Below are 26458 nucleotides of genomic sequence, written 5' to 3' on the forward strand. Positions count from 1 at the left end.
CAAAGCTCAACAGCTGATAGCTGCAGATCTGTCTGCGACATAAGGCAATATGGTATGTGTAGGGCCCAGCACCTGCTTTCAGCTACTCTTGGGTTTGCTACACATAAGATCACTTGAATTCAGGAAACCTGAGCCAGTAGTTAAAATGGGGGTTTTGAATGGAGATCGATAAGAACCCGGCTTCAGGGTGAAGCAAGGGAAGAGGCAAAGAGGACAATGACATCAAGGAACACAGCCCTTCACATAACCCCTTCAGGGTTTTGTGCAGATTTTGCATGTCTTTTATACTGTGAACTTTTCCCATGGGGCAATGTTTTTTCAAGCAAACTTGTCTCCTAACAAGTTATCCAGAAGAGTATTTCTGGAACAGAAAAAGCTAACATATTTGTGTTTCTTAGCCAGCCAACAAGTGTCTACTGCAGAAATCCAACAGGAATCAGTGACACTGAAGAAGGGTGGCTGTGTAACGAGGAAGGGATGAAGAAGGAAGCTGCAGTAAGAGCAGTATTAGAAATCTCAAATAAATTATGTAGCACAGAGGAAAATTATAAGGCCTAACTGGAATAATATTTTGCCTCCTTCTTCCCCCTCCAAATCAAGTATTTTCAGGAAATATTGAAGTACAACCTTCTTTTGAAAGCAGCTTTGCATTAAAAAAATCTGTTTAAACTCCAAAAGCTTTTCCAAAACACATTTTAAAAACCCACTAATAATAATCTTCAAAATCCCCCAGTATTTTTTAACATAAAATGGAATGTTCCTGGGCTAGAGCTGCCAGCTCCTTCAGGAACTCTGGGAAAAGGGCAGCTGCAAGTACGGCGTTCCTCACGTGTGCAGGAAGGCTGGGATGAGCCAGGCCTTTCTTTCCTTTCTGTCCCAGGAAAGGCTGCAGTACAGCTGGGTAAGCTTCGGGAAGATTCCTTCCTTTCCCTGGGTTGCTGCTGTGATGGACATTACCTAAAGACAGGAGGAGAGGGAGAGGAAAGAAAAAAGACTCTGTATATTAAGCACACAGAGTACTTGTGCAGTGCCCAAACCCAGTTTATAAGGATTGTGTTCTGAGCTGTAATTTGCAGTACCCACATTGTGCAGGGAGATACTCCACTAATCCAGCATTTTAAAGTTCTCCGTGGCCTGGTTCTATTGCATTTTTTATTACATCTTTCCCCAGGTTATATATCATTCATTTACAGCTCTGATGAGAGAAATATGTGGGCAGAAGAGGAGTCAAGGGAAAGAGTAATATGGATTTACTTTCTGAAACAACTGATATTATCTACCCGTCTAGAGCCAGCATGGTTGTCTCCATTTCAACAATACTATGCTCTATCCCTCCCCCACATCAAACTGTTGTTTTGATTTTATTTCTTTTTCTCTGTCCTCTCCCTGTGAATCATCATGTCAACGGGTTCGAGGCCAAGCTACCACATCACCACAGAAGTTTGAAGCAAGTCCGAAACTAAGGGGAAAAAAATTTTTTAAATTGTATTTTTCTGCAGCTATAGGCCCCACTAACTACACTTACTTCCCTGTAAAGCAACTAACCATTAAAAAGAGAGCAAGTGAAAGCCACTGTGTGCTCTGCTATATGATCTCTGCTGCCAGAGTTCAGAGGACCAGAGCTCAAGTATCAGAATGTATGGAATTACAGTGACAGCAGCACTTAAATTTCAATCAATTGCTCCTTGTTTCAACCTGAAGCAGAACTGCCCTTTAATTAGATGATAATTAATTTAGTGAAACTAAAAAGGTGACAAAATCTAATGCTGATGGAAATAAATACTCTACAAAGAAAAATTAACCTCTAGAACTCACTGCTACAAGATAGAACTCACTGCTACAAGGTATCGTTGAGGCCAACAGCAGACATAGATAAAGTCCCGTCTAACTTACAAGTGGGATGTTCTCCTGAGATGTATAAGTAAATCATTAAAAAGAAATAAAAGGGCTGTTTTGTTAATTCACATATGGCAGACAAACCCAAAACTGCATTGCTGCCTTCAGAAGGGGTTTCCCTTACACTGCACACAGTTTATGTTAACAGTCTCAAGTGATGCCAGCCTTGCTCTGAAACCCCTCCAAGCAGTGAAGAGAGGGAGCTGTAGATGAAGGCCTCACTCGATGCTGCACAGCAATCCTTGTTCAACAGCTCTGCACTTTTGTTCCTTGCCTGTACTTCACCCAAGGCACTGTGGAATTACTCTACTCTTCCAAACACTTGAAAAAAAAAATTTCATCTCAATCATTTAACAGACTCGTACTTTTCTTGAGTTTAAAACACCTTTCCAACTCCAGAGTTATCAATCATTCATGTTGTTATTCTACAAATTTCTACCTACTAGAGACAGAGTACAGGAATTTCTATTCTGTGGGAAAATCTGACTGTGGGAGGAAAAACAGCTTAAATTATAGATTACAATGAAAAGATAAAGTTTTAAGCTTCCCCTGAAGATTTTTTCTCGGATTTTCTAATGTCAAAACATTTCATAATTAATATTTTAAGTTTTTTTAAATAGTTTAGGCAATATAACCAGAATGCTAGTACACTGTCAAAGCTTTGCTCTTCTTTGTACTCTTCCTTTTAAAAAGAATCAAAACTGATACATCTCTAAAAATATTTTTTGTTTAGATTCAACTGCTTGTTTGGAAAAAAACCCAAAAAAACAGAAAGGCGCAGAAAGCTGATCTAGGAACTAGAGATTTGGGGTTTTTTTTCTTTGATCAGGATTGTTCACTTCTCTCTAGGGTCAGGATGCAATCTGAGTCATACAATTGAAAATTGAGCAAATGAGTACTCTGAAGATTGCTATCAACACACTGAAAAAGGGGCAGCTTGCACATGGAACTACATCGTGACAGCTCTAGATGTTTAACCAGAGCCCAAGCTGCTGTGGAAGAAATCACACACTACTGCAAGCAAAAAAAGAACAAATTGTACCATTTCTGTTCAAAAACCTTCAGAGACCAACCCTGTAAAGTGAGAGGAAATTCTCTATAATGTTCTGGTTTTACATTTGTCTTCCTCACTAACTCTGCCTTCAGGTTCTCATATGTGAATTCTGTAGGAGGTTGGCTATGCTCAGACCTGCAGAGAACACTGGGGTTTATTCACCATTTCTTTTCAGGGGAAAAATCCCTCAGAGATCAACCAATATGCCTGACAGTCAGAGATGGTGTTCAAGCTAATGCAAAGAAGTCCATGGGGAGTTCCCAATTTGTTGTTTGGTTTTGTTTTTTTTTCTTTTTTTTTCATTTACCATTATTGCAGCAGTTCCTACCTTGCACTTTTTAATCAACATAATGAACTACTGGTTGATGGGCTACTGAGCCAGCTCTCCCCCAAGATTACAGTCTGATTACCTGCATCACTAATCCTGTAGGGAACCAAATCTGCAGTTATCCAGAAATTTACTTACTCTCCATTTATTTGTCAAGAGAAGCCTTCTTTGCAGGAGTTGCCACTATACAGAAAAAAGTGCACTAACAGTGTGACTAAGCAGCCTTGTTTCAAAGTCCTAAATAATGACCAGCATGAGTCAACCTGCAAATTCTGAAGCCCACAGAAGAAAACTGATGTAAAACAGGAAGTATAAATAAATGTCATTGGGAATGCATTATGTGAAAGTTCTTATTGCCAGCACCTGAGAAAAAAAAAGGACTCTGAATATTGCCTCCTAATCTCATCTCCCACATGCTAGCTATAATGCCATCTGATTGTTCAGCTTTCTATTCTATGGCACCAAAATGCAGAGCCTAAAATGCTACTGACATGTGCAGTACACAGTTTTTGTACAGCAGACCAATAGACCAACTCTTTGGGAAGCAGCCTTAGCAAGATCATAATTTTACAGACTAGATATACTGCAAACCTTAGAAACACAGACTATGCTGACTACAAACTAGGCAGATTATTCTTCAGAGTCTTGAAAAATTAAAACACAATTAAAATGGCACATTAAGAGTCCTGATTTACACACCTCTGGAAATCCAAGAAAAGCATCAACATCTTCACAGAAGTGTGGGCAGAGTGGGTGATTATTAATGACTCCCAAAGATGAGTAAGCACACACCTGTAAATGCAGCCTCTCTTGAACCCTCTTACGGAGTCAGCTCTTCATGACTCACCAAATTTGACATATTCCCATTGTGTGGTAAGTTGGCTTTTAAGAGAAGGCTGCATCCACCACTGCCCACTCAGAAGCAAGCTGAGAACAAGCATGTCCTCAGGGCAGGGCTTCAGCTCTATCCATTGCCTGCCTGTGTCTGGAAGTTTCTTATTTGGCAGCTAAGACTTCATTTTGTTTATTTTTACTAGCTTGCCCCACAGTGGTAAAAATAAGTACAGGTATCTGTAAAGACAAGTGCAGTATGCACTGTGCTTGAGAAGCAGCAGATGTTGCAGAGTCCCCTGCAAAGCTGGCTTGGTGGGCTGATACCTGTATAACTCCCCACTGCTCAGACACACATACCTTTTAGTTTTTTCTGTTTGTTTTACTTTGTTTGTCATACAAGAAAGATACTAGCCAGAAAACTTCCATTGTCTTACCTCCTTCAGTGGTAGCTCAAACCATGACACCAAGCCTCATTCAATTGTTGCAGAAACCAGTTCTTACTGTCCTCCAACATTTATCAAAAAATAACCAATGACCTAGCTGAAGGTCAGGCTAAAAATAAAATGAAATCATGCACATATGCCACCTCACCTGATGCTTTGAAAGCGAGTTTGTTTACTGACAGCAAGCCAAGAACTGATTTTGTTCCTTCTTTAAACAGACATTTTATATACCAAATAAAATCTCGTAAACAGCAAAGAATATCCAAATAGACCCATACACTGTGATCTACTGAGCATCATCACTTTAAAGTCAGAAGGATACAGCTGGCTAATAACATCACAACACACCACACCTTTTAATCATCTGGAGAAAAGGACAGGGGTAATAGGTAAGTCATTCCACCAGCCCTCCTCTGAGCATGCTTATCATTTACCTTTGGTGAGCAATTCTTCTGCAGCATCAGACATGTCCACACGAAAAAGCAGGTACTGTTGGGCCTCCAGGAGAAGACCTGGGAAGTCTTTTTCAGTGGAAGCAAAATGTTCAATCTTATTTTTCACAGATGCCAGCACCTGCCAAAACAACAGTAATAATTACTTCTTTCTCCTTTGCTCCCACTGCAGCCATAGCCTGAATATTCAGGCTTTCTCTACCTGCATTAAAATAGAGTTCTGACAAAAGCTATGGTCATAGAGAGTTTCCAGTTCTTTGCACAAATGTAATTAAAACATGGAAATGAAATACGAAGCTCGTAGACAGGTAGGAAAGCTGCATGTGAAAGGAGCTAATGTAAGGTTTAAGGAGACACTAAAGACACTGCTCCAGCAGGCATAGCTAACACTGTGGTAAATACCTGATAGAGCGAGCGCACGCTAGGCTGAAACACCATGTTGGTGTTGAGCAGAAAGGAGCGAAGAAGCGGCTGTGGATAACTTGCCAGCTGAGTAATAATCCCAATAAGCAGCAAATTTACGTGCAAGGAATTCTCCAGCATGTTCTCCAGCTTCGACAACACTACACTGATGAATGGTCCTGCAAGAAAATAAGAAGGAATCAATGCTTTTGTTTCCACAGAAGAAAAACCCTAAGATCCAGGAAAAAGGCATTTAAAGGGAATTTTGACCATCATAACCAACCAAATTAGCCCTCCCACACAGTAATTAAAGACAGCAGGGAGAAAACCCAAACTGTAGCTGAACAGAGAAAGCAGACTTAACAGAGCTGTTGCAAACTTTTGTGGTTAGCAGCACATTTTCTACCTAGCCAATCAGTTTACATTAATGGCTTATTTAACATGCATGACTATTCCACTTGTATGTGCCAATAAGGATTTAGCCTAGGACATTACAGTCTACCACTCTATTCCCCTTGAATAAACTGGAAGGGTACTACTAGTTTAATGCAAACAGAATCTGCTCTTTTTACTCTTCCTGTGCCTTATTTCTATGTCAGGACTGGCCAAAGTGAATTATTGCTAGCTTTCTTGTTCTATCGAAAAACTGGTGTTCTAAAGAAAATATGAAAATGCTATTCTAAACATAAAAATCAAGCTGTGGTAGTTCCCATCACAAGAAAAGGCATCTTCAGTATACCAAACAGTCACACAAAGCAGGGAAAACATTAAAATAGATTTATAAGCATAATTGCTGGTAGACATAGGCGTTATCATATAAATGTCACCAATAAATAATAGCTTCAGTTTGTGCATTCATGCTGAAGGACAGCCACTGAACTACAGAAGCATTTACCATGAAGTACATAAACCCTTAATGCTCAAGCTTAAGAACCTTTGCAAGGCTGAGAATGACTTCACCCAAATACTACCCTGTTAGACCACACAGCTGGGGAGATGCTTGAGGCAGCCAGTACAAGGGACTACCTCACAAGTAATGTCCCTTGTCCCACCACACCATTCCAGTTGCATAAGAGCCAGGAAAACCACACAGAAGAATCCCTGGATGATTAGCACTGTTATCTTTGAATATCCCACCCTCAAACCTAGCAAGAGATACATGCCATGGGCATTTCTAGGGTCAAGCAGATGGTCATAACCCAACCCCATTCCAGCTCCCCTCAGCTTGCACATGGCTGCCATTCGAGCTGGCTGGGCACAGGCACAGCCCAGTTCAATGTGCCTGCTGCAAACTGCAGCAAAGGCTAAGGCACTTCTGGCCCAGAGCAACAGGAAGGATCAAATGAGGAGCGCCCCTGCTGCAATTTCACTTAACAGAGCTCCACTAAAGGCTGGGATCTGTCATGCTTTACAGCAACTGTGAGCACAAAGGCAGCACTCCTTCCAGACTCATCTCTCTGGATGAGTCTGGATGAGGGTCTGGATAAAGGTGTCTGGATCAGGATTTACTCCATCATACAAGGCAGACCAAACCTTACAATCTCTCAGGACTAATGCTGGCACAGGAAAAGTGGGAGGGCCAGTGTCGACAAGGCTTCATGTGGCTGCCGCTTTTCAACCACCACCACAGCCACCAGAGCCCGGGCACCCAGTGGAGCAGCCAGCCTTACACACTTCTGCTGACATACAGTTTCTTCTGTCCCAACATAACCTATTCTGTTCATGGTGACAATTTCACAGAGCTCCTGAGGGGAGCTCTACTGTATCAAAAGGGATGGCAGAAGGAGCTGAGATGTGTCATTGTTTCTCTTCTCTAGGTAACACTTCAAAGGTGTAGGTAAAGCTGAAGCTGCAAGGGAGGTTACCAAACACATTTAAAAAAATTAAAGTGATAGCATGACTTTCACTCCCAAGAATTTATTGAAATGAGAATCAGAGGATGTAAGCAGAGTTTAGAAGCCTTGTAAGAAAAAGGGTAACTAGATGAGAAGTCAAAAAATTACTCCTTTCATGGCCATGAAGTCAAGTACTGATATATGGAGAAGGAGGAAACAAAATACAAATTCCTGTTCCTGAGCATCACAAGTGAAAATAGAGATGACATGCCTTTACTGTGGATATAAGACACTGAGAGGGCATTTTCTTCACAGATTCATAGGCCTGAAAGGAGCATCTTTGCATTGCTGACACTTACTGGCTGTGGGAACCTTCTGTCAGAGAGAGGCCTCATCCCTTAATGACAACCCAAAACAGTAAAAGTAACCTAAAAACTTTATCAAACACATCTACCAACATAATACAGCATCCCAAATTAGATACAGAATCACAGAATGGTTTGGGTTGGAAGGGACCTCAAAGACCATCTAGTTCCAAGCTCCCTACCCTGGGCAGGAACATCTTCCATTAGACCAGGCTGCTATCTTTGAAAGGCCCTGCAATTTTAACATTTCCAAGGTGCTGTTGTGAGTACCTCCTTACAGGCAATCACTAAGACCTACATTAAAGCCAGGTAAGGAGTCTAAGAGTAAAACACACTGCAGATGGGTAGCAAACATCTAGGCTTATCGTGTTTAGCTTTTTATCTTCATTTTCCTCAGTTTTGAGGTTTTTGTGGGTTTGGGTAAGGGGTGGGTTTTTGAAAATGAACAAATGGAGAGGGACTGGATGAAGAATGAGAGACAGAACATTTTTGAGCTACATTTGACAGCAGATAATATGAAACAAAGATGTGGATACAATTAATGTACCACCACAGCAAAAACAGCAAATTAGTTGAAAAACAGACTGGATTTTTCAATTAAGAAACAGTGCCAAGCATTCTGGCATAGCTGACCAGAAAGGGCTGCTTTTCAATGAACACATATTTTCCCCCTCAAAATGAATGAGAAGCCATCTTATAGAGGTTTTTTGCTGGGTGAGGAAACCTAGTACATTATTATTTTGTATTATTTGCATTACTCTGGTATCTAAGAGACCTAATTAAAGAGCAGGAGCCTGCAGTGCAAGGAGCTGCACAAATACAGATCAAAAGCCCACTCTGACCTCCAGTAGTAAGGCCATTCCTGAATAGCTTGGACAGTCAGCAGAGAGCAATCTTAAACTGCTGCCTGGCACTGGACAGAAAATCATGCCAACAGCGAGGGCAGACCTGATACTGGAGAACAGGATGTCAGGGCAGAGCAGGGAGACAAGGCACGTACAGACACGGCATCAGTGCTGACACCTTCTGCTACAATGTGGAATAGCAGAGAGAGGAAAAATGGCACTGTGATGTTGCATCCATCCCATCAGAGATGAAAGTTGCCAAAAAAACGAATTATTTACCTGGGCTCTGTATATTAAAATAGCTACTCTAAAGACCTTTCAACTGAAAAAGCTTCCTCTGGTGTGACAGAGTTCTCACATACAAACAACATAAGCCCTGCTCAATGTTCTAAACAATTACCAAGAAAAAAAAACCTGAAACACTACCATTTGCTTTCACCACACTGATGACTGCTGTATTTTCACATTGGTTCTCTCACTCTCCTTGGAGTGGTTTCAGCTATGTAGGCTATACCCTGTTTAGTGCCAGGACTCTTCCTTGCTCTATGCTTGCATTGTGTGCCACACCGTGTGATCTCATTTGGCCCCCTTTAATCACCATGCCTTCTAATATTTGTTATGTATGTAATTAACAGGACTTTCCACCTGTAAATGGAGCACTCTGGCTCCTTGGAAAGTGCTTGGGAGAGACATCCTCTTTTGGTCCAAAGGGAGATATGCTCTCTGCAGAAGGGGTATCTGCTGAGAAATTCTCAAAGTCCTCCTCTTCTTCTGCTGGAGAGACAGGATCAGGAGAATCCAACTTCTGCTCCTCCATGCTTGCACTGTTTGGAACCAGTTCCTTAATAATCCTGTCATACTGTGCAATGAAATCCTCACCATCTGTGCTCAGCACTTTTACACTTAAGTTACAATCTGCCTCCTGAGAAGAAATCTTTAACTCTAAGTCTGGCTGTGGATCAATCTCAGTCATTTTCTGGTTTATTTGTTCTCTCATTACACCTTTAGTTGAGCTTGAATTTCTCTTACTGTGCTCATCCAAATCCATTTCCAGCTGGGTCTTTGCAAGAGACCCATTGACTATGGTCTGGCTCTGTGCCTTGTGTTCTCTGGCTACATTTAAAGCTTTCTCCTTGGAGCTGTCATCATCTTGAGTATCCTTCTGGGCACATAACCTGTAAACCATAACATCATCCTGAAAGTCTGACTCCTCTATATAAGAGCCTTTGATGAGCATAATGGCATTTTTTTTCATTTCTTGAATGTGTTTTGGTGGCTCTGCAGGTGGCTGCATTTCTGTGCTTCCCAGATCATCATACGGTTGTGGAGAGCTCACGTTAGAACCAGGAGAAATCCCCGTGTCATAGCTATCATCCCATTCTAGCTCCAGCTGCATCTTCTCACTGAACGGAGTTGCTCGAGCAGAGCTACACGTGCTAGGTGTCCTTTGCTGGAGCCGAAACATGGGGTGCTCCACATCCGTACTGCTCTCCTCTGCAAGCGTCTGGATAAAGGTGTCTGGATCAGGATTTACTCCATCATACAGTGCAGACCAAACCTTACAATCTTTCATGCACTGGATGATGGCTTCTTGAGCTTCCCCCAGGTACTGCAAGTAGCTGATGTCCACAGCCCTTCCATATTCCACAATGCAAACAGACTCAGAAGAGCGTCTATCAGGATCTGGAAGTAAAGAAGACAAATCGTATCAAGAGTAGTACATCAAATTTTCTCCACCAAGGCACTAAGATGTTGCAGGGAGAGTCTTTAACCCTAACAATCCAATAAGGCAGGAAGACCGAAGCACAACAACTGAGATTTGCTCATAAACACACGACTTTTTCCTATTGCAAAGACAGAGCTGTAACTCAAGATTTCTATGAGAGCAGCCTTCATCCAAACCTTAATGCAGCAGCCAAACTGAAGCAGCCAGAGTTGCTGCCGCGTATCAGTACACTATTGTCATTAATGCATATTCAAGCTGGATAGTTAAAACAAGGTTTTGATAGACCTGGACATATGGAAGGAATTAAACAAACTTTCTACTCCAGGCTTGCCCAGTTTACTGTTGCCCACCACATTTCCTTCCCCTTCTATTCCTTCACAATTCCTCTCATAAGGTGCTACCAAATCAAACTCAATTAATTATTTCATCTTCCCCTGAGCACCAATTACCTGTAGTTTGTGATGGTTTTGTCCAGAGAATATAGTCTTTTCCTTGGCTTTCAAGTGTCAAAGTGATTCCAGTGGAGCAGCAGAGAGGGGTCAGGGCCAGCAGTTTTGCAGCAGATACCGAGTAACAGTCTCTCTCTTTCACAGCCCGCCGCTGGCTCAGCATCATGTGGTTGCACGGGATCAGATACCTGAAACAGCAGTGCCCAGCATCACTTATCCTTTCATGTTAGAGAAAGCAGCAACACACAGAATTCCCTTTCCACCTTCCTGCCTTCTCAAAAAACAGTAATAATAATATTTACAGTGATCCATTTTCTAAGCCTCTCAAGAGCACTCTTTATATTGTGATGCTTGATTTGATAAGGAGCTGTGAAGATGAGCAGAGATAGGAGACAGTTGCATCAGAACAGGGAATCCTTTGGAGGTCAGAGCAAACCTGTTGTAAGAAAGTATGGAGGAAACGTGGGATGGGCAGATGTCAAAGGCTGGCAGAATGGTTTAGTCTGGCTATGAATGCATCCTGTCTCAGAGACAGGATTTATTTGTTTTCCTGGGAAATCCAGAGAGAGGCAGTTTGCCAGGCAAGCAGCCAGGAAAAAAAGGAGGGAAGGGTCATCCAAGCATTTTACTGCAGTAGATCAAGATTGAGCTCCTAGGCAGAGGAGGGAAGAAACTAGAGAAGCTAAGGAACAGAGAAAGCACAGTCTCATGCTGAACTTCTTTAGAGAACTTTGGTTTTACTTTTTAAAGGCACTTTTATAAGAGTCTCAAAGTTAACTGCACCAATGATCTGTCATTTAAAATGCAAATAAATTCTAAAGGATTCCCTAAATAAAAAGATCAACCACAACACTCTAATGCTAGAGTGGTGATATACTTGTGCTCATAGACGTCCTAGCAGTATTTTCCAGGCACTGCCAGATCTATAGGGAATTTCACCTTAATGCCTGTGTGTGGAGGGACAGACAGTATCTGGAATATTCATGTGATCTGCAATGTTAAAAGCCCAAATCCGTTACACCAATATTTCCAAATAAATAACCAGTCCTCATCTAATAAACATAGCCAAATTATAAGTATTTTGAAGCAATGTATAGAATCCCAAATTAAACCCAAAAATTAGCACTGCATTTAGTACATCACTTAATCTACCTACAACAGTGCAGGAACATGAAGTATTCTCATTGAGCAAGGAATCAAAGAGGTGGAAAACAACAAGAAGGGTAGGAGCTGAAAACAGTATACAGGTCTGTATCACAGTGCATAATACACTAGAGAAAACATGCAGGAGGGAAGAATTATGCATTTAGAAGCAGGGAATAAGGACTTTGGAAGTGATAAATATATTCTTAGCTTCTCTCACTTTTATAGAAATAAATCACAAGAAAATCTCTTGCTCTGGAGATCTCAGGACGTAAATCAAACTTCGTCAGGTCTGGTAGACTTTTGTCGGAGCCATAAATATTCTTATCTCTGTAGTTACTTGGATTTCTGCTCTCTTGGTGAACTCCCACTCAGCTCTGCATCCACAGAGAGAGACCATACGTCCCAGAGCTAGCATGAAGAATAGGAAGAAAGAGTTTGGGCTTTACCTTAAAACCAGCTGTAACATCACATCTTCACAATGCAAGCCAATGAGCGTTCTGAACAACGCCAAGGAGACCACACAGAGCTGGAAAATGATAAACATTGTCAGCTTTTGATCTGGAAATTGTATCTTTCCAATCTTTCCTGCATACTACATTACAAAATGGCTCTGCCAGAACATCATGATTTATAAGACACTCTTAGAATATTTCATTTAGCCAGCACCCCATGAGATTTTTTTTTTCAAGTTGCTTAGGGCTATACAAGTAATATGTTACACTTTAACCAAATACAATCCTAAACAGAAATTTCCTTTAAATAAGCTATTAAAAAAAGAAGGCTTAAATATTATTTAAATTTATTAATTTAAGTTGACTTAACATGAACTGAACCCTGCAACTTCCAATGTAGTGTTTTAGTTTTCACCTGTGACACAGAATTTGAACCAATTAAAGGTCTTTTCTGAAAGAAAAGTTATAAATCACCTCAGGTTTCTGTTGCTTTAGGTATAAGGAATAATTAGTGCTCTGCACATTAAGAAGATGAATGGTTGAAGAGCTTCACAACAAGCCTTTGGAAGAAGTCAGATTCTTGCATAAAAGGTATGTTTTAACTGGGGAAGGGACATAGAGGAAAGCAGATTTCCTGTTTTCCCCCAATGAAATTTACAAGGAGTAGAGTATAACTTTTCTTCATGGCATGAAACTTCAAAAACACCTGCTGCCTCAAATTATCCTGTATTTAAGAAATTTACAGGGAAATAGCAATCATTAGTCTTTGCAAATCTGGAATTTTCTGAATAACTAAATCCAAATCTATTTTTGTACTGTGTAAAAAGATAAGATTTAAAATGCACTCAAGAAAAAAAGAGGATAGTATTTTTACAAGTCCTTTCAGGCACCTGTCTGTAAATAAGTTTAACTCTGTGAATTATTAATTAGTATTTTCATCAATAGTAATGTACACAGCTTTTGTGCTATGTTTGCACTTGGCTGAGCTATACTGCAGAAAACTCCTTTAGCATCACAGAACCACTTTGGCTGAGATCCCGAGCTGCTCAGGGCTGCAGAATTCTTTACCATTCCCATCTCATTTGCCTATGGAATAGTATTTAATGATAAGCAGAGACAACAGCATTTGCATTTTTGTTGACAGAACTGTTTCAGTTTTCAGAGTTAATCCATCTTAGTGATGCAGTAACAGCAGCATATATCGATATTTGCATGCACGTACATTTCAAAACAATTTTCAGATGCAGCTACTGTCCCTAATACACAAATTTAATGCACATGCTGGTGTTCTGGCTTCTCTAAAACATTACTGCACATTCTAAGCATTCACTTGCACTAAAACAGTATTCTCAACTTCATCCATGAAGCTCTGCATCACCCAAGAGTCAGCTAAGGCTGCCAGTCAACAGAGGCTCGCTCAAGTAGTCCAGTGCAACAAGTAGTCATTTTCTCATCCAGAAGATCCAACGGTTGGCCAAGGTAACAACTCTCTCTGGCAAGCAGCTCTCCAGCCATTGTGCTGCATTGTGCCTAGGCTGAGAAGGGGCTCAGCACAAACCTGAGGTAAACCCTACAGCACAAGGCAATGAAGGCAAATAGAAGGAGGCATCAGCCTCATCACTTGAGCAAGAAAGTGTGTTCTTTTAATCAAATAAAGCAGGCAACATCATAGTTAAGTAAACATGCTACAGAAATACAGAGTATAGATTCCTGAGAAATACATCAGTGAGATTGCAGTTAACAACTGGGATCCATTTGGAGACTTCCGTAGAGGGCTCCCATTGTTTCCCCAGACGGACTATTTGAAAATGCCTGTTGCTTGGCAAAACTCCAAAGACCAGAAATGCTCCTCACCACAAGTATATTTATAAGTCCCAGGGAGAGTTATCTATGATAGCACTAATCCAGCATGGGTCAGAATAAAAATGCTTCCAAATTTACCTTTTATCTTCTAACAGGATTCAGGCTTCCAGAAGCTCTCTTTACCTCTATCCCATTTCCTACATATGTGAAACCACCTCACAGGTTTATTAGCTTTGTATAGTGGTTTCTAAATGTCAAAACACACACACACACAAAATTGAGAGGGTGCAGAAATCATTCTATTGGGTGGAGGGGAGAAAATTCCTAGCTAAACAAGTACCCAACTGTAATATATGAAATCTCCCACTTAAACATTGAACCTACATCCATGCTGAGTTCCTGAAATTCCTTCTGCTTGTCTTACCCGGAATGGTGTGTTGATTCTGCTGGTAAGTGTATCCAGGATATGAACATTCTCATGTCGGTGCAGCAAGATAAAGCGGAGGAAAATCTTGAGGAGGGCTGGCTCCGAAACGCTGCGCAAGAAGAGATCCAGGTATGCAGTCGTAGTCATCACTTCCTCCACAGTCACCTGTAAGCAAAAGTAATGCAAATACTGCAAACACAAACATACTGCACACACAAAATATCCACCCATCCATCTTCTACAACAGCACATCCAGCAAAGCTCTCCATTTTTAACACTGCCACAAAAACACTGAGTCTTCACTCTTAAACTGGCCTCACAAGCATTTTGAACACATTTCTTACCTGTCTTGCATCCCCAGGAAAAATATCCTCCCTCATACTGACACCCCAGATCTCACACATAGTGAAAATCAAAGGACCAAATCATGCCAGAAGATCCCCAACACCATTCTGCCCATGTCATCTCCTTTGCATCACACTTCTGTTGTCCCTCAGAAGCACAGAAGCATTTTCAGATGTTGTGAATGCCTGCATCTACCACTTAATTAAAAATAAATGTCAGAGCAGAATCAAAGCACAGTACAAAGTCATGGTCGTGCAGCTTTAAAGAGAAAATTCCCATAGATATCCAAAATTTTGTCATGATTTTCCTTCTTTTTATTTTGCCACAGCACAGTTTCTCATTTTACTCAATTTTTAAAAGGAGTATATATACAAATATATTCACACATAAAGCCCAACCCAAAATCTTCACTACCGACTATTAGTAGATCAAAATAGAATTCATGATCCATGTGACATTTGCATACCATAACCCACGCTGCTCTGCTTATTGCAATCCCTTGGAGATTATCTATTCACAGAACACACTGGCAAAGCACAGAAAATTCCAAAGCCCACCTCTGCACCATGTATTGCTCTTGCAAAGTCAGCATTTTTTAAATAGTTACCCAGGAATCTAATAAGCTTAAGTGCACAAAGATAAACCCTTAAATACAAGAATCTGTCTATATGAAAGGAAGTATTAAACATCTTTTGTTTACCAAACTTAGCTGGATAAATGAAAAGACTGATTTTATTTAAAAAAAAAATCAAAGCTGTCACTTAAGACCTAAGAGGATTTAGAAAATACTCAGAAGGGCAACGTTTACGTAATATGCTGTAAATATTAAAATCCCTGTTCCATTATGCTGCATGTTAGCCATGTACACAGTAATGTCATGATGCAAACATTCTCTTTAAAGCATTTAACATCACAAGCTGCTTCTGGGTGGTTACACAGAACATAGGAATGGAGTACACAGCCTGCAGACCTTATGGAGAGAGAAGCTCTAAAGCAAAGGTCATTGAATCACTCTCAGTCTGAGGCTTTATTCTAATACTCAGCTATACCATCATTAATACAGTGGGATACTAGCTCATTTTGGCATTAGAAACAAAGCAGCAGTGAAGTAGCAACAGCCAAATTTTTCATCAGGAAATAAAAGCAGCCCAGCTCCAATCAGAAACTTTTTTTCTTGGAATAGGTCTGGGGAGTTGTTGTGTAAAAAGGAATAGCCTTCTGGTGAAAGTTAGTGCCTCTTGTCCTAAGAACTGTCTTTTTTGCCTTTTTTTTTTTCTTTTTTTTATTGCAGTGAGTGGTAAAAAGCAAAGCCAAAGAAATCCATCATGTGACATCATTATGACACCATACAGTTCATGGACAAGTTTAAACTCTCTGCCAAGGAAAGGCCAGACAGAAGTAATGCATCCTTACATCTCCACGTCACTTCTCCATCCTTTATGGGGAAAAGGAAGCACGTTCATGGCTGTCAGTTTCACCAATGTTTGCTGACAGAATGTATATGTATCAAATACTGCAGCTGTACATGAAAGCAAGAAAAGCCAGCAGATTCACAAGGGCAGTGACCTTTTTCTAAAACCCACACTCCTTGGACAACTCATCCTACAATTTCTATCAGTGAGAAAAACCCACATGCTTTTCAAAGTGCGTATCACGAATGAAACAAAGAGCTGCAGCCGAAGAAAGCCAGCTGGAGAGCAGCTTAGAAAAGAAATGTTACATTCTGAGAGTGTGTTCAGAGCTCCTAACAGCTTGGGCAGTAGACAAAAAATGAAATCATGTTTAATAGCCAACACTTCACTGATACCACTAAGCAGAGCTAGAAGAACCAACCAATGATTAATGAAGACCTAATAGTTCATAAAGGTGTTACTTGCAGTCTTGTTAAATCCTAATTTTTTTCAATGAGGAGGTTTTTTGAAGGGTACCACATTATACTTAATTTTTATTTCTTCTTGGGGAAAAAAGTTGGTTAATCTGATTAACCATTTTCCAAGAAAGAGACAAGATGACTAAGTTTTGTAAAGATTTAAATGGATTTGTCAGAATCTTTTTCAATTTTCAGTGAAAACACACTGCCTTATCTACAATACTCCTTCAAATTTCCTAAATAAATGAAGCTAGGATCTATTTTGAAGGGTCACTGTGCCACACTCAAAGTAGGCACATTGAAGCTGCACAAGCAATTTTTATGCTATCATGTTCTAGAAGTTCTAGTGTTCTCTGAGTGTGCCTTTGTGTGCAACTTGTCCCTACAAACCAGCAAGAAGACCAACCTTCTGCTTCCTTGCAAATCAAACAAAACCATTGCTGTTGGGCACTTAAATGCAAGCCAGGTATGCAACTTAGGAAAAAGATCAATTAACCTGGCAAACAGATGTCTGTGCTTTTACAATTACTGTATCTTATTTTGCCATCTTGCACTCTGTGTTTGCTTCTCCCTTTTAGCATATCTGATGGTGAGTGTAACATCTGAAGATTCAAAGCACCTAGAGAAGTATTCATGAAAGCCAATTTTAACTCCACGAGGCTAATTTTCCTTTACTCTGTAGAATACATTAGTCTGCTCTGATTGAGCCTCTGGAGAGCTGACTCTTTTTGCAATTAACTAGAGAAGGACGCTGGAGAAATCAGTTAGATGAGGCTAAACCCAGCCTTGGCAAAAATCCTTTTAACTCTGCACACCTTCTTTACAGACTGCATCATACATAAAACATGGAGTGTTGAAAGTGAGACTGGTTCAATTTGGACAGTTATTATTGAAGATTTCTGTTTTCCACTACACCAAAGCCATGCTATTAAGCTTCATTCAGTCTACCTGCTGGCTGTCTCTTCTTAAACAAATGTCTCGTGAGACAGATTTGGGGGAAGAGGGAAATCATCTCTAATAAATTCAAATCACTACTCAGATAAACAACAAAAGCACAAACCTTCCCAGAGAAGTAAAGAGGTGCTACCCATGTCAAGTACGTCCACTACAGTGAAATCCTGAGGCAGTTCAACAAAAACTGTTATTGTAAACATTGATTACAGTATCATTTCCCCAAGTAAGCTTTTAGTTACTAGCCCTCGGAAATGAACATCTTTGAAAAGATGATAAATAGCAAGCCAAAACTTACAAAAATCTTATATTTAATTGGAAATTCTTCACCTTTGGTAATTCAAATGTCAAGAAAAATACTGTAACAAAGGGAGACTAATAAAATCAAGACATGGGTTTCTAGAAAAATCCTTTGTTAAGTAATTAAATTTCAAGTTTGTTTCTGATAAAATTTTTTATTAAATTTTTATTAAGTTTCAAGCTATGTTCTGGTAATACCTTTTTCATAAAGGTATTTCAGCAATAATAAAATCCACCACTTCCTCAGCAGCAAAAATAGAAACCAACCAGTAGCATCCCTTGCATTAGATCCTTTCTGCTAATGGCAGAGACCAGGGATATCTCTGCTCTTAAAATAAAACTACGGGATTAAAAATTTAAAAAAACAACAATAAAACAATTCATTTTCATTGCATTAATCAGACCACTACTGTACCATTTTTATTTTGATTACCCACAAACATAACTAAAAGTTGCTGCATTTTTTTTTCAATATAAAGTGTCTATCTAAAAATACCATTTTAAAAACCTCATCCATATGTTTTTCTATACAAAATCAGTTGTTACAGATCTTTTTCTGAGATGTAAACTACAACAAATGGACTAGCTGAGAGTCTTCATGGCCAGAGAGGTATTTGACTGGAGATTATTTAAAAGAGAAGGCCACTTTTGCCATGTAATACCCTTCTATAATTATGTAATAATTTTCAGCAAATCTTTCCTCGCCTCCTCTGATGACTGATTAGATGGTGAGGCAGAACACTGCAAAGGGATCCAGCTTTTACAAGTTACTCTGCCAAGTAATAGCAAAGAGCTAGAAATTACTGTTACTGCAAGCTCAGTTTAATATATTACACACTGTGTTAGACCAATCACATGGATTCTTTACTACTGGCCATTTTCCCTTGGGAATCACACATATATTTTCTAATTTACAGCTTCATGCCCACTTACATGATTATGCCTATGTGATTTCTGCTTTCCATCACATATCCCTTCTTACAAGGACTTCATATTGCCCATGAAAAGACCACAATGTTCTTATTTGAACTTATCCTCTAGATCCATCCACAAGCAGTTTCAACCTGGGTAAGTTCACCCCACTGATTAAAAAAAACCATTTCCAGTGTCTTCTTATAATTTTCAACTTCTTGCCCCCTACTTTTACAGGCAGAAGGGTTCATGCTGCACAATGAATTGGATCAGGAAATTGATTCAGATTAAAAATACTCAGAAATAAAGATGAGTTTTAACCTCAATCAGGTTTCAAGTACAAACAGCTGTCCTGGCAAAAGAGAGGGACAAGCAGGGTCAGGGACGGAGGATATTTGCCCTCTGGGGGAACCAGAAAACCCAAACTGTTTCAGCTTCCTTCAGCTTACGTTTAAAACGTGCTTCAGTTTATACCAGGTTAAATTCAATTAAACTGCATGGCTGAAGCAAGCAGTGAGAGGTATATATCCACACCATAGCTGGTAAAATTAAGTTTTTTGTAGCTATTAATGGGCTTCTGCAAAGCACAAGGCTATTCAAAGTTTTCCAGTGACACTTGGTTTACATGTTTTTACAGCAGCTGTCCAAATGCTTTTCAGTAAGGTGAAGGATGGTATTATTCCTAAATGGGAACTGACAGTCTTGTAGGATATTTATAAAGATGCTCCTTCTAATCTGTAGAGTATAATTTACAGGTCATTTCCCCCTAGCTGAGCTGTGTAATCATGAAGCAAGTATTATTGAATTATCACAGTAGCACACCATGTCAGAGGGGTTTTTTTAGATGGGTTAATGTGCAGTAGACTTGAGGTCCATTTGATAGAGCTTATTTGACAGGATTGTGCCAGCAACTCTGTAGAGCAATTCTGTTCACTTGGCCAATAATAATGTTTTACGCCAAAAAGCTGGTACAATTTTCCATTATTCAGAATAAACCAAACATATTCAGATTAAAACAAGCCTTCCAAGTATAAAAATAATTAGATCATAGTTAGCAATTAAATGCCATGTAGTAGAGGAGTAAATGCTGACATTAAAATTTTGCTTTTATCATATAATTTGTTAGATTTTAGCGCTTTCTTCAATAAATTGAAGTACCACAAATTACATAAACATTCAAAGTGGTCTGAATAGCTGCCTCTGTCAACCAAATTCTTTGAACGCCAAACTAAAATGAAATCACATGTCTTTACAGTGAAAGGACGTATATAGCCAATCTGAATTGTACCAAAAGAAACAAAATATTTATAAATACCAAAGTGTGGCACCTAATTATCTAGCATAAGGTTTTGACTGCAAAATATATACATATTCAAGGTCTTCTGAAAAGGATTTCACTTATATTTCTACAGAAGCACTGTAACTACCTAAAAGAATAAGGTAAATAAACACAGTCTACTAACAACTACATAGAGACCAAAATAAGGTAATACAGCCTCTAAGAGAACCAGTAAAAATGACTTCAACAGGGTTATTCTGGATTCACTCTGGGATTTCAATGAGGTTTCAACTGAGGAGAAAATTAGTCTTATTCGATTACTTAGACCCTTGTATAATCTGCCCCAAAAAAACCTTGTATTTTATTGATAGAGCTTGATGTTAGTTTTGCAAGACCAGCAGGAAATAGCCAGTGAAATGTGTCACAGAATCCAATGGTATGGCTCTGTACCATTCTCTGAACTGAACCATACCTTCTCTCGAGTATTTTTTTCCCTATGTATCAAAATATAAGGAAGAACATAAAGAGCTGTATAATTTCAAGTTGTAACTGACATGTCACCATAAGTTACCAGTCTTAATTTAAGAACAATTTCTGTAAGATAGTCTTAATTTTTTCTAAATCCCAGACACTTACACCAGAAAGAATAAAAGTTTTAGGCAAAAAATTAAATAATTATAAAAAACTACCAAATTAACATTTTCTTTAGCTCTGTATCTTTACAGACAAACCATTTATTCCTCTGTTTTCAAATAAATTTGTGACCTTCCCCCCTGCTTTGCAAACAGATTCATTAAATCACTTCTTTGATGTCTCAAGCAACTCCTGTATCAGAAGTAAGGGAGGTAAGACTTCTGTAAAATGTACAATAACATCCAGATAACCAAAGGACAAGACAGAGCTCTCCAGCACAGCCAGCTAATGCACATGCCCAGCTACATAATACAAATCTGGGCCCTGACTACCCATTCAGCAATGTGCAGCTTTGGAGATAGGAACATGCTTGTCAATCGCTCATTACATATGTAGGTGGGATAACCCACACAAAGTGACAAGACTAGGACAGACAAGGTATAAATTAGGCTACAAGAACATGCTATATTTAGGATACTTATCTTTGAGAAATGAAGTTAGGGAGTCATAAGCTTGAGAATGTTTGGGTTATTTAAGCACATCACAGTTAATCTGCTACAAAAATAACCTGCACAGAGCTCACTGTGAAAAACAGGTTATTTCAAGCTAGCTAGCTTGCCCGATCAATTTGAAACTTCCTTAACTGGAAAAAACCTGAACTAGAGAACACTTTTTTTCAACTCCATACTAGCTTCCCAAAATAAAACCAGAAAAATCACACCAGGAAAAATATATATTGGTCTTCCCACCCCCAGACTTTTTCATAGAAACATCTCCATCCTCAATGGTCTTGTACTTTTTCATTCACACAGTGAACTGTGTACATAGTAAGTATTTATAAGGAGACTATGCAAAAGTTTTTAAAAGGCAAAGCTTACACATGGTTCCATAAATGTCAAAAACATTTCAAGATCACACATAAGGTAAAGTTTTGAACCATGCAGTGAAACTTTAAATTATTTTTAATGAAATTTTACTTACTGAAATTTTAATGCTACTTTGACCAAAAGTCTTTTTTGATAGTCAGATGTTTTAAGCTGGAAGAAGAGAAGGAAATCGAGGAAAATAAGTAAGAGGCCTGGATGAACTAAGAGCCCCTAAAAAGTCTGAAACATGAAGAGACAGAAGCATGGAAAGGTGACCCAAGAGGAATATGGAAAAAGTGCCTGAATATGCAGAGAAAGGATGTGGAAGGCCAAAGCCCAGTTGGAGCTGAAGAAGAGCTTCAACAGCAAAAGAAAGATCATGAAAATGCATGCTCACTGCTAAATGGTGATGGAGACCTGGTGACAAAATACATTAAAGACATCACAGTATTTAATCCCAGAATAACTAGGGTTGGAAAGAACCTCTGGAGATACCTAGTCCAATCCCATTCTTGACTGGAACTGTCTTTGCATAAACAATTAATGTTAGTCTGTGTCTTGCTGCAGAGCAATTTTTTTCTTCAGAACATATTTCTTATAGAAAAATTAGAATATAGTACAGAAAGATCAGGTTTGTAGTAGTCAGCCTGCCCAAGCCATTCTAAAGCAGAGCCAGAAGCTCACCTTCCTTCCAATTCTTACATTAAGATTTAACCATGAATGTGAGATTGGATGTGGGATGTTAGGACACATGAGGTCTAGACAGACTGACTGGCTTCCTTCTGTCCTATCACCAAGAATTATCAGAAGCAGCTGTTTCACACCAGTTAAATTCTAGAAATAAGATTTATAGAAACACCTTAGGAAGATGTACCAGTAATTATCATCAGCTCTTCTTACCACCCTTTAACCTTGCACTGATCTGTCTTCCTCATCAGGTATTTATACCATGCTCCATTACACACTGTATTTGAACTCAAGCCAGAATGAATCAGAACAATCCAAACTGAATGACTGAATTAAAACTAAAATCTTCAGCCACAAGGAGACTTTATGACACCAAACCAATCTGAGACAGTTCAAAAGAAAAAAATCAAGATACATTTAGTATTGGACAGTTCAAAAGAAAAAAATCAAGATACATTTAGTATTGTGCTAAATGAAAGAACTTCTGTTTCAAAAACTGTCATGAAACATCTGGCCTCTCACTTTGGCCCTTTCCATTTTTTTATTAACCTCAAGGTTAATTACAACATTAACTCCCCAAAAGGGAGATACAGTTTTCAAAGTCCACTCTTCCCCTTAGTATAAATGTTTTCAATGGAAACTAGAAATAATTTTAATGTATGAAGGAGCTGCTGCAGCATAATTATCATAGTGCATAGACATATGTCTCAAAAGCAAGAAGGCAAAATATTTATTTCCTGTTATTAATGTGGAGCACAGGACAGAAAGACTGAAGAGGTCAAATGCGCCTCAACTTAAAGTAAGTTTTGGTCTCACAGATGTATCAGATCCACTAGATGGTGCAATCCATCTTCTCCATTAAAATCATTTGAAGTTTATACAGAAGAAGTTAATTTTTAACAAGGAAGAAGTCAATTTTAATGCTAATCAAGGAAAGGTTGATTACTGGAAGAACAAGGCACCAACCAGAATATCAGGGTTCAAGAAAGATCTAGGCTATTAAAGTCACCTATGTTAGCAGCCAACATCCCCATTTTCAAGAGAAATATGATTTCACCCACTTTCAGAGTATATAAACAAAATTTTCATCAAAGGAAAAAAGGAATCACAACAACCATCTTTAAATTATTTACCATCAAAAGGGAAGTAATCAACCCAATAAGAGGTCAGGAGATTTACTGACTGATAAGAATGGCTTTCAGATGTGTGGTAGTATTCAAAACAATCTAGGGTTAGTCTCATAGAATTCAGAGATAAAGTAGTACTCACTAAGACTAGAATCCATTCTGCTATCTCCCTCATTATCCATAACCCTGACCTAAAACTGGTTAGGCTTTTCACTTCTAATTCCCAGTCTTGGTAAGGGATTAAGTCCAGATACAGGAATAGAAAAAATTACAGCCAGGTAAGGAGGTGAACAACCTCAGGACAGATTAAAGCCTTGATCTGGATCATAGCCAAATTTTACTTCAACCCTCGCCCAGTTCCCAAGTGTTTGAGGTCTGCCAAATCATTGGAAAAGACTGCATTGCTTATGACTTTCTTGGTGACTATTTACCGTGAAGAATTGTGGGTGCTACTGAAACAAGTTGTGAACAAGAAAGCAGAGTACAGTGTTTCACTGTCCTCCAGAAAATGGAACAGCTGTAATGCTTTGTGCTTGGTAGGCTTTGTGAGAATAAGGAGACCTTACAAAAGTAATTTTTTTGTTTGCTTCTGAAAGTTTTTTGTGGATTTTTACTCTCAGCTGTTTCTACATTTTCTCCTCAAAAGGAGTGTCCTTTTATAGGGCAATAGACTTAAGACTTAATTCATAAAATCACAGAACCATATGATGACCTGGGTTGGAAGGGACCTTAAAGATCATCAAGTTCCAACTCCCCTTCCAATAGCAGGGACACATTCCACTACACCAGCTTGCTCAAAGTCCCATCCAACCTGACCTTGAAAATTTTCAGGGATGGGGAACTGACATAATTGACATATTCTGCAACAGCTGGAAATGTAGCTTTTTGCAGTCCAACCAAAAAAAATAAATATATGATTCACTAACATTGGTGACATATTTTGCAAAAGATAAACCCTAAAATTCTAAGAAAAAATGAATTATTTTTCTTCAAAGAAACATAAATTGCACTCTAATGCATTAGAAAACTGATACCGAACTCTATTTAGGAAAATAACTCTACCCAATATGATAAGGAACTACAAAACAATAGCAACCTTGCTAAGACTAGCATAATATTTCTTGACTAAACATCTTCCTTGTGAGCATCTTCCTTTAGAAAAATACTCATTTAGGAAATAAAATGCTCATGGAAATACGTCTACCATGATGAAATGTCTAAAATGTCACTGCTTTTTTGATGGTATGTGAGTCTAGAACAACACAAACATTTTGGTTCTTCATTACACTTAAGAATTTTAAACATTTTCAGAAATACCTATACATTGCTTAAGAAAGTATACAGAATGAAAAGATGGAGAGTTAGTCTAGAAACATACTGAATTGCACGGAAGTCACTAGTGACAATACATTACAACAACAACAACATGATATTGTTGTTATTGTTATTATTATTATTGTTGTTGTTGTTGTTTTTGTTGTTGTTGTTGTCTGAAATTATTATTAGTAGTAGTACATTTGATAGTATCTTTACACAGAGATCTTCCATAATACTTTTTCCCATTATTCTTTTGTGCCATGCTTGCAGACATCACTGACCTTATGGAGTGCAGGAGCCATTACTGGCACCAAAAATCCATTGTAAATGTAATTCACAAGCTGGTTGCGTATCAAGGGATGTGCCACCTAAGTGGGTGGGGGAGAGAAAGACACAGAACAGCTCCAGTGAGATTTAAAAGACAGGGCACAGAATGGTATTATTCACTACCAACACCCTTTCCCATTTAATAATACATTAATTTGTCCTTCTCACCAGCATTTGATATGATTCTGGTTCTTAACAACTGTTTCTTCTACAAAGAAATACACACACCATCTTTAATTACAGTAAGTCTGCCAAACTTGAAGACATGGCTTTTCAATCTTCCTGCATGCTGACAAAGATGAATGGATGGACAGAGAAGTGTATACAGTCATGCATCAAAGCAAGATCTGAAATTCTAAATTCAGCTCCTGCAACCTTCTCGGGGTCACTTGAAGGTGGATTTGCCATTGTTAACTTGTCCTTCTACAATAAAGAGAAGCAGAACAGCTGCTCTCCTGTAGTTCAAGAGTAGGCAAATCAAAGCACTCTCTAGCTATGGGGTAAGAATACACTGTTCACATGCCCTTCTCCCAGCCACTGTAAAACAAACAGAAATTACAACAAAATCTGTACAGTTCATTCAATGGGATGGTTAAGAGCTTTAAAACAAACAAACAAACAAACAAACAAACAAACACCCCCAAAATATTATTAGAGGCCAAAAATTTACTTATTATAATTAAACTTACTTTTTGTCTTTGCAATGAAAACACATCAATTCATGTATATAAAAGCAAAATGAAATTCCATTCAGAAGCTTTCAAAACCAAAACATTGTGTTTGAAGTTTACAGAGACTGGAGTGCCACAGCCTACCCATGGCCTCCAACAGATTTTCCAACCTGCAATTCTTACCAGACTTCCTTTAATTTGTAACTCTTAATTTGGTAACAGGAAGAAAAGAGTGGCCCTTCCTATGCTGTGGTCCAGGGAAAAAGCAGTAAATGGCAAGAGGTCTTGGCTACTCTGTTCCTTTTTAATCTCTGGCCAAAGTTTTTGGGTGAACACAGACCATTCTATGTGCAAAGCAAAAATTCCTACTGTCATTGAGCTTTCAAGTCAGCTGAAGACTATACAGACACAATCAAGCAGCAGTCAGAAACTGCTCTTTCTGCATGTCAGCTGATATCCCTAACCATTTTGAATCTATTTGAACAGTGTTTTTTTAAAAATAATTCATTCTTTAACTTTTCTGCAGGGCCCTTTATGTAATTTTTTATGATAAAGGTATCAATTATGATCTCCTGCAAACGTAGATCTGCAGAATAACTCTGGTTAGACACCAAAATTAATATTGTCTCCTCTTCATGTTTAAACATGCATGCTAAAAACCTTGTATAGTGCATTTGAACAATGACAGCTACTATTATTTTTGCTTGTTCAAGGCT

The 26458-nt window shown here is 38.9% G+C and overlaps 1 protein-coding gene across 1 annotated transcript in view; it reads right to left on the minus strand.

Annotated features, from left to right (window-relative positions):
• Positions 1-280: 280 nt before the first annotated feature.
• Positions 281-26458, minus strand: part of FHIP1A (FHF complex subunit HOOK interacting protein 1A) — a 76934-nt gene continuing 50756 nt past the window's right edge. Inside the window, exons 6-13 of the mRNA XM_084204445.1 lie at positions 25026-25112; positions 14455-14622; positions 12222-12301; positions 10630-10817; positions 9100-10137; positions 5410-5588; positions 4990-5128; positions 281-957 (exon numbers count right to left, since the gene is read on the minus strand). Of these exons, the coding sequence (XP_084060571.1) occupies positions 740-957; positions 4990-5128; positions 5410-5588; positions 9100-10137; positions 10630-10817; positions 12222-12301; positions 14455-14622; positions 25026-25112 (2097 nt within the window). The 3' untranslated portion in view covers positions 281-739. The remainder of the gene's footprint in view (positions 958-4989; positions 5129-5409; positions 5589-9099; positions 10138-10629; positions 10818-12221; positions 12302-14454; positions 14623-25025; positions 25113-26458) is intronic.

Source organism: Fringilla coelebs, assembly GCF_963513975.1.
Source record: "Fringilla coelebs genome assembly, chromosome: 4".
NCBI lineage: Eukaryota > Metazoa > Chordata > Aves > Passeriformes > Fringillidae > Fringilla > Fringilla coelebs.